Source organism: Ipomoea nil, unplaced genomic scaffold (assembly GCF_001879475.1).
Source record: "Ipomoea nil cultivar Tokyo-kokei standard unplaced genomic scaffold, Asagao_1.1 scaffold2705, whole genome shotgun sequence".
Taxonomy (NCBI): Eukaryota; Viridiplantae; Streptophyta; class Magnoliopsida; order Solanales; family Convolvulaceae; genus Ipomoea; species Ipomoea nil.
In genome coordinates this window covers 491,157-507,825 of record NW_017619133.1, presented here as the reverse complement: position 1 = coordinate 507,825, position 16,669 = coordinate 491,157, and the positions used below count along the sequence as shown (strand labels likewise).

At 41.2% G+C, this 16,669-nt stretch overlaps 1 protein-coding gene across 1 annotated transcript; it reads left to right on the top strand.

Annotated features, from left to right (window-relative positions):
• The first annotated feature begins 9,628 nt into the window (after positions 1 to 9,628).
• On the top strand, positions 9,629 to 10,219 carry LOC109156252 (RNA-directed DNA polymerase homolog). The gene has a single exon (XM_019304110.1). The coding sequence runs from the start codon at positions 9,629 to 9,631 to the stop codon at positions 10,217 to 10,219; it is 591 nt and encodes a 196-aa protein (XP_019159655.1).
• Positions 10,220 to 16,669: the final 6,450 nt, after the last annotated feature.

Below are 16,669 nucleotides of genomic sequence, written 5' to 3'. Positions count from 1 at the left end.
TAAATAAGGGTTGGGATTTAGGTTTACCTTGGTTTCGCGCTCCTAAGCTTGAAGCTTCGTGCGTGCCTAACATGGCCTAAACTACCGACACCCTTCGGTCCAGGGAGCTTGTAGTGAGAATCAACGACGAGAATCCTTCTCCCATGATCCGGTTTTGCCTCACGAGTTGCGCGAGGATGCTTTCATTAGTGGATCTCTCGTCTTGGTTCCGTGCGATCGTCTCACCCCTTGCGGGTTCTGGGTGGTTCAACTCCTTTTCTTCCTATTCTTGTTCCTCATGCCCCCCGTCTTCCTGGGCGGCTTGCTTCATCTTCTTGTTGGAGATGCCCAGTTGCTCTACTAGCAATCTCTGCTCGGCCGGGGCCTTCGAGTATACCTCCTCGAGCGTGATGTATTGTCCCTCTCCGACATGGTAAATGTCGTTGCGGCGGAGGTTTGGGGCGTTGAAAATCATCCTGCCTATTGGCTTGGCCTCGGTCCAGCTTATGTCCACCCCTTTCCTTTCCATGATCTAACTTAGGATCATTCCGTAGGGCAGGCTGAGCCGATTGCTGGACTTGCAAAACTCCATGTGTATTAACATAAGGGCGGGTAAGTTGAACTTGACATTGTGCTTAAGGAAATAAGCAATGGTGCACTCAAGGCTTCTCACATCATTGCTTTTATTGTTGTTGGGAAACAGACTGTCTGTCACAATCATAACCAGGAGTTTCTGTTCGGCGGTCAACAAATTCTTGATCGGCCTCGTGGCCGAGGTGAAACCGTCTTCCATTCCCAACAAGTAACTCAGATAATCTTTGTACCCCATGTTTCGGGTACCAATATGCCAGTGGTGGTTAGTTTGATGAATTTGGACAGGCGGGTCTCAGTCAGCACTATCTCCTTGCCCCAGAATTTGGAGGTGACCTCCAATTTGTCCCCATGCTTGGTAGCCACCATGTGGTGGTAGAATTCCTTTACCAACTCGAGGTAGGTATCGTTCTTTATTTCCAAGAACGAACCCAACAAACCTTGAAATTTAAGCATGTCAATCAATTCTTGAGAGAATTGATCGGGTTTGAGTGCTTTACCTCCCAATACTGTGTAATCGGCATCGTTCTATTCCGGGACTCGGGCATTGGCGGGTCTCCTTGGCATTGTGGAAGTTTTAGGGGGGTGAATGGGTTCGCGGTTCTGATTTTCCTAGCAAGGTCTCCGGCGGGGGTTCTGGCGAGATTTTTCGGCCAGTGGTTCCGGCGAGTTGCGATGGGCGGCGCTATTCGGCGTTGCGGGTTGTCAGTAGGGGTCCAGGTGGCCGGCAACAGGTGGAGCGGGGGTGGTGGTTTCGGTGCGTGGCTGGCTCGTCGTGGCTGGGTAGTGGCCGTCGACGCGAGGGAAGGCTGCAGTGTTTCGGTGGCTGCGGTGGTCCGGTCTGGTCAGCAAGGTGCGACGGGTCCTCGGAAGGCCTTCGGTGGTGGTTGGGTGATGGGGGTCGGCCGGTCGTTCGACGGGAGTTGGGGGGTTTGGCTGGTTCGTTGGAGAGAGAGAGAGAGAGAGAGAGAGAGAGAGAGAGAGAGAGAGAGAGAGAGAGAGAGAGAGAGAGAGAGAGAGAGAAGGAGGAAGAAGAAGGGTTTTTTTTTTTTTTTTTTTATTTGGGAATTTTTGGATTTTAGGGATTGGAATGAGGTTTAAGAAGGTTTTGTTTCCTTTGGGTTAAAATAAATAAGAATGGTTCAATAGTCAAGGTTTTGTTTTGGAAACAAGAGGTCCAAGGTTCGATTCCTATCAGTTACATTAGGGCTTTTGGTGCCCTTCTTTTGTATGCTTGAGGTTTCTTACCATTTGTTGTTTGAGGTTTCTTACCATTTGTTGTTTCAGGGTGGGAGGAATCTCGGTTTTTGGCCTTACAATCGCACTCGTAGATTAGCGTATTCGGATCCGGGGTTTCCTTTTGCGGATTATGAGGGGCACGAATTAGCCTCTTGTTAGTCGGGGGTGGAATAAAATAATTAAATTGATCGAATTAACTATCTAATTTTATTTAAAACGCGAGGGTTCCAAGTAGTCGAACTAAATAAATAAAAATAAAAGGAGGGGTGGCGTACAAGAGCCTCGTTTGTCCTATCCTAAGCAGAATTCTTCTTCAGAGTCTTCCCCCGATTGGTTCGCGGGGTCTTCGTCCCCCAAGGGTATGTTTTCGTTTCCAATTCCAGTTTCAGCCTCGGCTTCGATGTCAGCTTGGGTGCGACTCATGATGAACACATTTCTGGGCGCTCCGTAGTTCCCTTGGTTATTCGGATTGCTTAGTTGTCATCCGAACGGTGGCCTCGTGCTTGCGGGTCGTTGGCATTGCAACGCTTTGTGGCCGCTTTCCCCACAATTGAAGCACCGTAAGGCATATCCTTGGAAATCCTTACCTCGATGATCCTAGCCGCATTTTCGACAAAGGAATTGTCCTCCGCTTGCTTCGACGTTCCTTTTCGGCGGCCATTGGGTCTGTTGACTAGTCGTCCTCACGTGGGAATTACTTTTCGCCTTCTTGAAGTTGGGGCCCCCACCTCCGTCATTCTATCCCCTTACTCGTTCCTGAGCCCCACATTGTAACAATTGTATCCGATAGAGGTCGGTGGCGCTGGCATAGGCCTCGTAGAGAGTCCTTGGCCCGTTTACTGTCAGGGGTTTTCTTGCCTCAAAGTTGAGCCCAGCCACGAATCTCTCAACTTTAGTTGCTTCCGTGGGTACCAGCTCGCGTGCGAAACGAGCCAGTTCAAGGAATCTCTTGTGGTAATCCATCACCAGGGTCATTCCTTGTTTTAGGTGAAGGAACTCTTCGTACGTGGCTGCCCTTAAGGTTTCCCAGTTGAAGTTCGCCTCGGGTAGGACCTTCGTGGACCCACCATAGGTCGGCCTCATACCCAAAGTAGAATGAGGCTAATTCGACGCGGCGTTCCTCTGGACACCTTACTACCTCAAAGATCTTGTCGAACGTTCCAATCCATTCTTCAAGTGTCGCAGGGTCTTCTTATCCGGCGAAGATGGGTGGGCGATGGTTTGACACCTGGCAGGCCACATCGAGGCTCCCGTTTGAGGGTGGTCGATTTGGGTTGTTAAGGATGGCGCTGCTTAGGGTTTGGGCGATTTGAGTTAACATTTGCAAGTTCTAGGTTATTCGCTCGTGCGCAGGTGAGTCAGGATTACTCGCCTGGTTCCTTGATGGTGACATTTCCGGTTCTACAGGGTTAACATTTGTCGTAGATGTATGTTAAGGGTTTGCACACTTACCTAGGTGCTTTACTATAAGTAGTTTTAAATTAAACATGGAGCAAGTCAAAGGTAAACTGAGCAGAAAGCGATAAATAAACTCACAATCTCACCGTGTGTCCTAAGATTCTTAATTCCTAAATGCTTAGGTACCTAGGGTTCGAGCTTAGCATCCTAAAGTCTTATCTTAAAGGCATTGTCCATATGGTCGAACTTAGGCACTGATACCAACTGTAACACCCCTAATTTTTTAAAACATTTAAAGCCTACGAAATAAAGGCAAATCTATCATTATCCATCCAAACAAAGCGGAACTAACAACATAAGTTTCGGGGTGCTATGCCACGTCTAGGTTTGAGAACCTAGACGCACAGGCTAAACTACTAACCAAAGCATAAATCCACAAGTTCATAATCGAGTACAGATCAAGGCACGCAGGCCAACCAACAAATGCTAACTATCTCAGCTAGATCCTCGTATCCATCTAGCGCACTATGAAGCTACAGATCTGCACCTAAAAAACATGCGGTGTAACAACCGTGAGCGAATAATGCTGGTAACCCACTCCCACGCGTTAAGTACAATATATGTAGATATAAGAAAACCATGTTGGGACTGGAATACATATATAATCCTAAGCAAACTCCAGCTTTAAAACGAAGACCAAGACTCAAGGCATAACAACAGGTTTAACATTACAAACTATCATAAAGATACTAGCATTCGTCCTAACTCACAAGATAAGATAACCACAAAGCTAATCAATAACAAACAATAACAACAACAAGTCACAACGACAAGCAAAGGCAATAGCAACAATAGCATCACAATCCAGCATTATACCAAGTTCCAACCTTGACTCCTCTCAATCCTTATATCAGTTCCAACCTGTACCTCCAGGCCACCCTTATAACGCCACCCCCTTATCCCTCCAGAGCACTTCATGGCTCCCCTCCAACATATGTCCAACATACCACCGATCTTATAGCACCGCATTGCCATTCACATGATCTGTGCCTCTAGCACCACCACCAAGGGGTCAGCGCATATAGCTCTGACATGGCACCACAGTGCTTATAACTTGATCTATGACTTTAGCAAACTAATCAAGGTTGGTCCGTGCCTTCAGCACGATAACCAAATGGTCTGTTCCTTCAGCACAATAACCGGACACTCGTTGTGGAAAACTCCAACAATTGTTTTCCACCAATCACATCCCGTTCTCATCGGGTACAATCAATCAGTCAACATGCACATTAACGCAATGGCCACTGCTCAATAACAACAACAATCAATACACATCAACACATAGCAATGGATAGTCAAAAGGGAAGGCACAACAATCAGACCAACAAGTGACATCAACATAAACACGCAACCCACAAGATACAGCCTAAACTCTACTTCCCAAGATAACAAGACAACCACAAGACACCCACGGGATCAAACAAATCTCGTCCTAGGTCAACGGGATAATAACTTAACCCACATGCAATAATCACGACTCATAACTCCGAAAACGGAACCCGAAATATCAAACGAGCCACATAAACATCAAACAGAGCACAACGGGGGCACGGGGAAACACGAAACAAGACTACAAGACTAAATAACGCACCACCCCACCCGTATCATCGGGTGTACGGCGGCTAGTCAACCACCCGATGGTGGGTGGTACTATGTACCAGCGGGTCCACGGCGGGTAGTGGTCCACCCGCCGGCCGCCCGCTGATACCGTAGTTTGTACCTGGCGGGTGGTCAGGTGGGGGTTATTCCCCCCACCGACCCCTCGCTAGTAGAATGGTATCTAGGCATTTTTCCCACCCGGGAATTCATCCGTTAAACCCAAAACCAAGTCCGAATACATCCCAATACACAACAACAACAATATAGATTTGAACCACAAGAATTAAACCAAGAAATGAACACAATTAAATCCTAATTACATGCTCCTAACATATCAAGATTCAAGAATCAACTCCTAATCATGGAAGAAAAACAAGAATTACAAGAACACCAAGATCCCATCAAATAAACCATAACGACAAGCTCTAGAAATTCTCAAACGCAAGATCACACATGTAATCCATCACAACATCAAGATCATCAAGATTATCAAATAAACACGACATAAACCCTAGGCAAAGCTCTATCAAGACTCAATCACAGAATCACACATACAATTATCAAAGGAGCCAATAATCAAGATATAGCAAGGAAAATAGATTTTGAAAGACATGGGTTACCTCTTAGCCTTAATTAATCCTCCCTTGGCTATTAAGGTTCTTTCTCAATATTTCCTCCTGATTGATTTCCCTAGGCTTGGTGGCGGGGAATCCCTTTGGCTAGGTTTCCTGGGCGATTCATGTATTCGGTGTTATGAGAGGTGAGAGGGTTCTCTAGCTTTCTAATCCCCTTTTTATAATATCATGAATCCTAATCAGAGTCTGGGTAGCAGAAGGTCTATTTTTCTTATTCTTATCGGGCTCATAGTCTTTAATATGGACCGTGGACCACATTAATTAATTAAGGGGGTCCTAACCAATTTAAGTCCCTTTTAATTATTTATCTATGGGATTAATTCCATAATTAATCCAGGTTTGAAGGCCGTAATACAGGGTGTTACAGGGGGTGTCGCGGGTGCAGTGAGGGCACACTCGTGGTTCCAGCCGCTGGTACCTGTAAGGGAGAGTGGCGGGTGGTTGTCCAACTTTGTGCTTCGTTGGATTAATGTGAAGTCATTGATGTTCGATTGAACCGTTATGTTTATCCTTCTGATGTACATGCTAGCTATGTTGTTGTTGATACTAGTATGAGTTGGTTCATGTCTTCCATTGAGATTTATCGATTGAATCCTTTGATATGATCTTGTACTTATGTTGTACACGTTAGTTGATACTTGATTGGGCTATTAATGAGCTTCAATCCTCCATGACAATGACTATGTATTACTGTGAGATTGGTGGTAATTTTACTGAGCTTTGCTCACATGATTGGCGGTTTACTATCACGTGATTAGTACTATTATAATGACATTGCGTATGTTTGTGAGATTGGTGGATAAGCTGGCAAATGCAGGCGGGGAGGCTAAGGCCCCAGGATGGATAAGGTTGGACTCGGTATATAGGGTGGCACTTGGAGGTACAGGTTGGATCTGAAATAAGGTTGGCCTGGTGATACAAGGTTGAACAGGACATAAGGTTGGAACGTGTCATTGAATGTGATAATTGACTTTCATTGCTTATGAATATGATTAATGTTATTCCTTGATTGATTATCGTATGATGTATCTTGTTGATGAATATGTTGCTTCTGTCATTCTTATTGATCTATTGAGTGACTGTGTGATGTCGGTCTTTGATTGAGAGTGATTCCATTATGACTTATGTTATTCCTATTCCTCGTTTTAAAAGACTATAGATTATGTATTCCAAATCTCAAATGGTTTTCCTATATCTATATTATATTGTACTCCACAAGTAGTATTGGGTTACTTAGCATTATTCGCTAACGAGTGCTACCCCTTATGTTTTTCAGGTGATGAGTAGTTCCTTCGAGCGCGCTAGAAGACAGATTAGACTAATGTAGCTCCCTTATGATTTCTTAGTTAGTTGTTCAGGCTTGTGTGCTAGTAGAATTGAACTAATTGATGTGAGCCTAATTGTGCACATTTTTAGTATTGATTTAGCTATATTTGTTAGGCTTAGGGTCATGATTTTGGTGATTTAATCACACAATCCTTCGTTTTAGTATTTAGTTATGGTTCACACTTGTTTTGACTGTTTTACGGTGTTTGTTAGTGTTTTTGAACCATTATAGGTCAAAGTTATAAGCAAGGGAAGTTCGAGGACAAATTGGGAGTCAAAATGGACCGAAAAGTGTGTGCAGAGCAGGTTCGACGCGTCAAAAAATTATAGAAAGCAAAACGGTCGAGATCAACAGGTCTCACGCGTCGAGCTCGAGCAGCATTGCTTCGCAATATAAAAAATCTACGCCATAAGTCGACGTGTCAAGAACGTGGGCGAGTAACTGGAGACATGGCTCGACGCAGCCCAGACGCGATTTAGCCCGTTTTCGCGCGGAATTTCCCTCTTCATACCAGGATTGGTTCTAGCCTTGTACATACTATATAATCCCCCTTTCCTCAACCCTAATAATTATTTAGAGATCTTTGGAGACAAAGAGGAGAGAAATCAAGAGTCACAAGTTATATTGGGAATCAAAAAGAAGACTAGGGAGATATGAGAAAATTGTCTGGTTCAATCTTGTACTCTTTTTGATAATTTGTAATTCTTTTATTATATTTGCTATGTATAATTTAGTCATGCTTAGCTAAATTCAATTAAAGATTCTTGGGTAAAAGTGTTTATGAACCTATGTGTCTAAGCTCTCAGATTCTTTAATATATTATTATTTGGGTTATAACTTGTGTTGCAATTGTGTTTTATATTGTTGTTGCTAGTAGTTAAATGGCCGTAATTACTTGTTTCGTTTGCTTCTTTGTGTCACAACGAGAGTTGTGCATAATTTAGGGCACACACAATTGCACTTAATTGTTGCACCTTGAGAAAGGGAAAATTAGTTAAGGAATAAATTAATTCTTGATTATTGCACATCGAGAGATGGTACTAGTTATGAATTAATTATGAATGCTTGTTCTTGTTTTATTGGGTGTTTATATCACGAAAGTGGATATTCACTAGTGTTAGGGACTACGAGAGTGGCTCTATACCATCTTTGCATTCTCACACCTGTTATACCTAGATTTAATATTGTCCTTAAGATTTGGCACTAGGTGATTAAATACTTGAATCCCAGGAATCTCATCTCCTCTCTATTGATTTCAAAACCTGAATCTTGCTTTTTACATTAGTTTTATTTTAATCAACCATACATGTCTTTCGATAAGATTAACTTTATAGAATAAATTAGTAATTGGTGCTTAATACCCCACTTCCCTGTGGATCGATATAATTACCCGATACTCTGGGTATTATTTGTTTGCAAATATAGTACAATCACTTATGAATTCTATGTTATGGTTTTGAATATTTAAGTTATGACTTCAGCCTATGCATATAGCTTTGTAGTTAGGTGTGGCGTGATCTTCACCGTAGTTGGGTATCCCGAAGAACGCCGAGTTGAGCTAGCAGCTTTCTACTTCAGCCATGAGGCCGATTTGTGGTGGGTCCACGAGGGACCGGTGTGCCAAGAAGAACTGGGGTTCGGTTGGGAAGCTTTGAAAGACAAGCTTTGGGAACATTTTTACCCTTCTCATGTTCGGGCGGCAATGTACGAGGAGTTTCTCCATTAGAAGCAAGGGGCCTCATCTGTGGTAGGGTACCACAAACAATTTCTCGAGTTAGCTCGCTTTGCACGCATTTTGGCCCCAACGAAGTCGCCAAAGTAGAGAAGTTTGTGGCCGGACTCAATTATGAGGCGAGGAAATCTCTAACGGTGTTCAAGCTAAGGACGCTCAACGAAGCCTATACTAGAGCAGCGGACCTCTTTCGAGTGCAGCAGGATCAACAAGTGAGGATGGAACTAAGTAAAAAGAGAAACGATATCAGGGTGAATCCGTTTCCTAAAAAACCGAGGGTATCCAATTCCTCTAGCAATGCTGGAGCCGTTGAACGTTGGATTAGAGGTGGCACTTCCTCGAAGATTAGCCCTAGTAAGGCTACAACGCCACTGCCACGGAGCCGAAAACAAATCGGTAGTATTCTAGTTCGGGATCCTAAGGCAGATTTGTCACGTTGGAGACAGTGACGTTGTGACCGGGACTTTTCTGGTGCAGTCAATACCGACTACGGTATTGTTTGATTCAGGGGCTTCCAATTCGCTCATAGCTTCAAAGTTTGTCGAGAAATTGGACTTGTCCGCTAGTGTGGAAGTGAAGTTGAACGTCAAAGTGGCTTCGGGAGAGGTCAAGCCATGTAACCGTCTGTTTGAGGATGTCAAGATTACAATTGGTGGGGAGGACTTTCCTAGTAACCTAATCTAATTCGGGTTGGATGGTGTGGAAGTAATACTAGGAATGGATTGGTTGGGATAATACAAGGCTCAAATTCTGTGCGGGGAACAGAAGATCGTCCTGAAGGGACCAAGTGGGAGAAGGGTATCATACTGGGGTACCATCAAGGAACCCGAAGTTAAACTAATCTCGATGCTCAGGATGAAGAAGTACTTGGAAAAGGGGCACAAAGCATTCTTGTGTACGGTAGAGGATTTGGAAGTCAAAGAAGATAAGGCACAAGCGATACTGGTGGTGTGTGAATTTTTAGACGTTTTTCCCGAGGAAATCCCCGGTATGCCCCCATCAAGGGAGGTAGAGTTCACTGTCAATCTGGTGCCAGGAACGACACCTATCTCTAAGACCCCCTACTGAATGGCACCCAAGGAAATGCACGAACTGAAGGAACAACTGCAAGACTTATTGGACAAGGGGTACATCCATCCTAGTACTTCACCGTGGGGAGCTCCAGTGTTGTTCGTCAAGAAGAAGGATGGGAGCATGAGGTTGTGTATCGATTACAGAGAATTGAATCAAGTGACAGTCAAGAATAAGTACTCTCTTCCACAGATTGATGATTTATTTGACCAACTTAAGGGGGCAGGCATGTTTTCTAAGATTGATCTAAGGTCGGGTTATCATCAACTAAAGGTAGCCGATAAGGACATTCCAAAGATGGCTTTCCGGACTCGTTATGGGCATTATGAGTTCACAGTAATGCTGTTTGGTTTGACTAATGCCCCGGCAGTATTCATGGATTTGATGAACCGTGTGTTTAAACCTCACTTGGACGATTTCGTGATCGTGTTTATCGATGACATCTTGGTTTACTCCCGATATAGTGAAGAATATGAGAGACACCTACGGATTGTTCTACAAACTTTGAGAGAGAAACAATTGTATGCCAAACTCTCTAAGTGCGAGTTTTGGAAAGACAACGTGGCACCTTATGGGAAGAACACTTAGATTTGATCGAGTTCTCGTATAATAACAGTTATCACGCAAGTATCCAAATGGCACCTTATGAAGCGTTGTACGGACAAAAATGTAGAAGCCCGTTGTGCTGGTAGGATTTGGTCAACCCCGTGACTTTGGGACCTCAATACTTACAAGACACGGTGGAAAAGGTCAAGTACATTCAGGGAAGAATGAAGATGGCTCAAGATAGACAAAAATCATATGCCGAGTTGAGGAGAAAAGTAGCGAAGTTCCAGGTTGGGGATAAGGTGTGGTTGAAGATCCCTCCCACCTGGGGAGTGATGTGGTTAGCGAAAAAAGAGAAGTTAAGCCCCAAGTTTATCGGTCCCTATGAGATCTTAGAAAGAGTGGAAAATCTAGCTTATCGCTTGGCTTTACCCATGGAACTAGAGCATGTGCATAATGTGTTCCATGTGTCCCAGCTGAAGAAGTATGTACATGACTCTACTCATGTGCTCCAACCAGAAGTAATATCGCTTGATGAAACCTTGACTTATGAGGAAAGTCCGATCAAAATCTTGGACTCTAAGGTGAGGGAAACCTGCAGAAAGTCAGTGAAGATGGTGAAAGTGTTGTGGTCCAACCACGGAATCGAAGAAGCAACTTGGGAGTTGCAGGATGGCATGCGGGAGCGCTACCCCTACTTCTTCACCGAAGGTACCAAAGTGGTTTGTTGTTTTTATTGTTTAGATTTAGTTATGGGTAAGTGGTTTGATTTGGACTTAGTCTTAGTAGTGTTGGCCAATTGGTGGAAACCTGTATACTTCAACCCTTGTTTGAAAATTGCCTTAAACCCTCGATACACTTGCCAATCAATCGTTGTTCCCTTTTGAACATCGTTGTACCCAAACCTCGGGGATGAAGCTTCTTGTTAGGGGGAGAGAGTGTGACACCACGAAAATCCATCCCTTGAATGGAATTAATTATTTAATTAATTATAAGCTTGCCTTGTAACACTCTCCTTAATACCTTATTAAAATAGTCAGAGGACCTAAAATTTACTAAAATCATTAGTCAACAAGGTGTACATAGTGCCTTATGCCTTGTACCTAATATTTAATTCTTTCCTAGCCTTAAAGTGATTCAAAGGGGTCCACCTTGCAACTTTTTCAGATTTTAACCTAAGGATTCTACCCAACCCAAGAGAATCCCCAATCATTTCCACTTTTCCATCTCTCTCTACAATCCTCTCTACCTCCTCTCTAGAGGTTTAGCTTATTCTCCAAGCCAAACCAAAATCTTCCCCAACCTTGCAAGAAATTTCCCAAGATCCTAACTTTCATCCACCAAGGCTCTAGGAAGGGTAAGATTTGAGCTTAGACAGTGCTTTTAGTTAGATTATCTTTATCTTTATCTAAAGTTGTGGTTTTGGTTGTGTTGGAAAGACCTTGTAGAAGATGAGCTTCAAGAAGAAGTCTAAGTAGTGAAAAGAAGGTGTTCTTTAGGCTACAAAGGTAACTCATGTGCTACAAAACCTATTTTCTACTTGATAATATGAATTTCTTGCTACTCTTGATGTTGTGAGTGATTTGATGCATAATATTGTGTTTATGCATGTTTAGAGCTTGTATCTAGGGTTCATAAATGCTATCATTGAGCTATTCATGTGCTCAAGTTCTATCTTTGTTGAATGTAAGGTTTTGGATGTTTTGGACTTGAACTTGGCAATGTTGATGTTATTCCCTGAAGTGGATTTGTCTGCTAGGTACGTGTACCCGCGGGAGGAACAGTGGGTGGTTGTCTGCCCGCCGTTCTACCCGCGGGTGGAAGGTGTTCTGCCAGCGGGGGGTGTCGCGGGTAGGGGCCCACCCGTGGTTCCACCCGCTGGTACCTGTAAGGGAGAGTGGCGGGTGGTTGTCTACCCACCGTTCCGCCCACTAGTACGTTGTGCTTTGGCCTCTGTTTTGTTGAATCGTTGTGCACTTGTGTGTCTCCTTTGATGTTTCATACGTCTAGAACGGTGTCCTAAGTATCCATGATAGGATTATGAGTCTTGAATCGTGCTTATGGTCCAACTTTGTGATTCGTTGGATTAATGTGAAGTTATTGATGTTCGATTGAACCGTTATGTTTATCCTTCTGATGTACATGCTAGCTATGTTGTTGTTGATGTTAGTATGAGTTGGTTCATGTCTTCCATTGAGATTTATCGATTGAATCCCTTGATATGATCTTGTATTTATGTTGTACACGTTAGTTGATACTTGATTGGGCTATTGATGAGCCCCAATCCTCTATGACAATGACTGTGTATTACTGTGAGATTGGTGGTAATTTTACTGAGCTTTGCTCACATGATTGGTGGTATATTATCACGTGATTAGTACTATTATAATGACATTGCGTATGCCTGTGAGATGAGTGTATATGCTGGCGGATACAGGTGGGGAGGCTAAGGCCCTAGGAGGGATAAGGTTGGACTCGGTGTACAGGGTGACACTTGGAGATACAAGTTTGAACTGAAATAAGGCTGGCCTGTTGATACAAGGTTGGAACAGGGCATAATGTTGGAACGTGTCATTGAATGTGATCCTTGACTTTCATTGCTTATGAATATGATTAATGTTATTCCTTGATTGATTATCGTATGATGTATCTTGTTGATGAGTATGTTGCTTCTGTCATTCTTATTGATCTATTGAGTGACTGTGTGATGTCGATCTTTGATTGAGAGTGATTCCATTATGAGTTATGTTATTCCTATTCCTCGTTTTAAAAGACTGTATATTTTGTATTCCAAGTCTCAAATGGTTTTCCTATATCTATATTATATTGTACTCCACAAGTAGTGGTAGGTTACTTAGCATTATTCGCTAACGGGTGCTACCCCTTATATTTTTCCAGGTGATGAGTAGTTCATTCGAGCACGCTAGAAGACGAATTAGATTAGCGTTGCTCACTTATTATTTCTTAGTTAGTTGTTGAGGCCTGTGAGCCAGTAGAGTTGAACTTATGAATTCTATGTTATGGTTTTGAATATTTAAGTTGTGACTTTAGCCTGTGCATCTGGCTTTGTAGTTAGGTGTGGCGTGACATCTTCTGATTTATCAGTTTAGCTTCCGCAGTCTTTATACCTTAATGTTAGTTTTATCTCTACTCCTAATAGGGATGTCAATTTAGCCCGAACCCTATGGGCTAACCCGATAAAACCGAAACCGACAAGGCTATGGCCCGAACGGGCTAGCCCGATAAAACACATTAGCCCGACGAGCCCGAAACCGATTAGCCCGGTGGCCCAATAGGGCTAGCTCGAAATTAAAAGGGCTAGCCTGACAACCCGAACTATTGAAAACTATTTTTTATTATAGAAGTGATGTGAAACCTAACATACATGGAATAATTATTATAATTAAAAATAGGAATAAGGGTCAAATAGGCCATCGAACTGCACCCAATAATGCAATTAGGCCACCGAACTTTAAAAAGCTACAATTAGGTCCCCGAACTAACCAATTCTATTCAATTAGTCTAATTTGTAGGTTTTTCAGGTTGTTATCAGGTCACCTCTAATTTAAAATATTTTAAAAAAATTATTATTTAAAATAATTATTCAAAATTTAAAAAAAAAAAAAAAGAAAAAAAGAAGAAGTTATCGTCTCCGCCGGAGACGAAGAAACCTTCTTCGTCTCCGGCCATGGAGACGGAGTTAACTTCTTCATCTCCGGCCAGAGACGAAGAAGTTATCTTCGTCTCCATAGCTGGAGACGAAGAAACTCTTCGTCTCCATGGCCGGAGACGAAGATAACTTCTTCGCCTCCGGCTATGGAGACGAAGATAACTTATCTTCGTCTCCGGCGATCTGGTTTGTGTTTTTTTTTTTTTAATTTTAATTATTAATATTAAATAATAATTTTAAAAAAATATTTTGAAAATTGGTGACCTGCTAACCACTTGAAAAATCTACAAATTGGACTAATTGAATAGAATTGGTTAGTTCAGGGACCCAATTGTAGCTTTTTAAAGTTCGATGACCTAATTGTATTATTGGGTGCAGTTCGATGGCCTATTTGACCCTTATTCCTTAAAAATAAACATATATATATATATATATATATATATATATATATATATATATATATATATATAATTTAAATTAAAACTTAAGTTTTTAGTTTTTTAAAATTTAAAAAAACATTAATCTAATATTTTGACTAAAAATTGATGAGGACGGAATTCTTCGTCCCTGTCAAATTCTCCGCGGGAACGTAGATAGGGACTATTTTCAATTTTTCATTAACGACGGAGACCGGGAATATACTTCCTGTACCCACACCCGCTTCGTCCCATTGTCATCTCTACTCTAAATATTGGTACTCACTTTCAGTTTTTAATTTTAGTTCAGATGGTTCAACATGCCCGATTAGCCCGACAACCCAAAGTTTAGGGTTAGGGCCAAACCGAACTCGAGAATAAAATATTAATAAACCGATTATCCCGAACCGATTAGCCCGACAACCCGACAAGGCTAGCCCGAAACCGAGTGGGCTGGCCCGATTGACATCCCTAACTTTTAAGTACAATGGCCTTGTTTTATGTTAAAATCGGGGGTGTTATAGTGCTCATTTGAGTAAAATCATTGATATATGACTAATTGAAAATTCTTAATCCCACTTATGTTAATAGGCATTAACTATCAGCCCCACTCATTGTGAAGTCACAGCTTTACCCATTAGCGTGCATGCCATCTCAAAATACAACACTGGTATCATGGATCTCCCTTTCTTGTCTTTATTAGCCTTTTGTGATACGCAGTCAATGTTGCAAAAAACGTTAGACGCCCCTAGGCGGCAAGGGGGCGCGCTGATTAATCAGCGCCTAAGTGTCGATTTTTTTATTTTTTTATTTAATTTTTCTAAATTTTTTTTTATAATTATAAATAAAATTAAAAATTTTTAAAATTTTTAAAATTTAGTAATAAAACATAAGGTTTCCATAGTTATTTCTTAGAAACTATTTACGAAAGTGGTTGTAAAATTGTTCAAAAGATTGTTTAAACCATCTAAATACATAAAAATTTAAAATTAAGAGCCAAAGAAGCATTTCTTTGAGAAATTAGTGGACCAAACCGCCTTTGACTGTTTGCGGTGTATAGATCTCGAAAAAATACGCGATTTGAAAAAAAAATTTGTCCAAATTGGACAACCGAGTCAAAAGTTATGCCTTCCGGAACTTTTTCCACATTTTCAAAAAAAAAATAAAAAAAATCGCCGAACCGGCCGGCTAGGCGGCCGGCCGCGGAGGAGGCCGCCGAGGCCATTCCTCGCGGCGGCCTCCCACCGCCTAGCGCCTAGGCGCCGATTAATCGACGCCTAGGCGCGATTTTTGCAACACTGTACGCAGTACATTAATTTTTATATAACGGCTTATTAGCACTATGATATTTGACACGTCTAGCTGAAAAGCTAATCTAGTTGAAAGTTTAAAGCTGACAAGTTAGTAGTTAATAAGCTAATTAATTAAAATTAAAGTGTTTGGTAATATTAATTGTTGAATTAGTTGATAAGTGTAAAAGACCATAAAATGATAAACTAAGATATTAAGATTTGGATTAATGAAAAGCAGATGATGTCATTTATATAAATTAATAAATATAAAAATTAAAAAAAGTTAAAAAGTTAAGAACTTACTTTGAAATGCTACATAGGATAATGTTTCAAAATAAGTTATTATTTTAAGGTCTTCATGTTTTATCAAATAAAACTTATAGCTTATTTGTAGCTTAAAATAGAGCTAAAAGCTAACAACAAAGGGATAATTTTTTTAATATTCACATAATTTTACTTTTTGAATTTCTTATAAAGCTTGACATGTTATTGGGTCATCAATCTCATCTTCTTTACTCCTAATAGCTTAAAATGTATGAGTAACTATAATCTTCAATAAAGTTCTTTGTGGTATTGAGAAAACTTGTTATTATTTTTGCAATTGACCACCAATTGCTACATCAAAACAATAAATATATTAAATATGTTATATGTATTATTAAAAATTTAAACTTTAAAACTAGTATTTAAGTATTTTACCCGGATCATATTATTCATCATTAGACTTACATCATTTTACCGCAATCGATTTCTCAAACATGTCATCTTTCATCTAATACTTGGACAATTCCTCCTTTAATATCTTGTTTTGCATTTCTATATCACCAAAGTAATATGTTTCGAGGAACTCAACGCTTCCAATAGAAACATCAGCATCCAAATGAAGCACAGGATCCTTATAATGGTAATAAGGATTCAACAAGAAAGCGATAAAATAAAGATCAAATCAATAGTATAACACATTTTTTAATCTCTATATTCATAATTACAAAACTCTATATTCATAATGTCATACCTCTATATCCACAATTATATCAATAGTATCACATAATATTTTGAATTTATATTCACAATTTTTGAACTCTATATTTACAAGTTTTGAACTCTATATTCA

Bases quoted from the DNA above. Each gene is read 5' to 3' on its own strand.
- LOC109156252 (XM_019304110.1), top strand. From the start codon at position 9,629: ATGGCACCCAAGGAAATGCACGAACTGAAGGAACAACTGCAAGACTTA.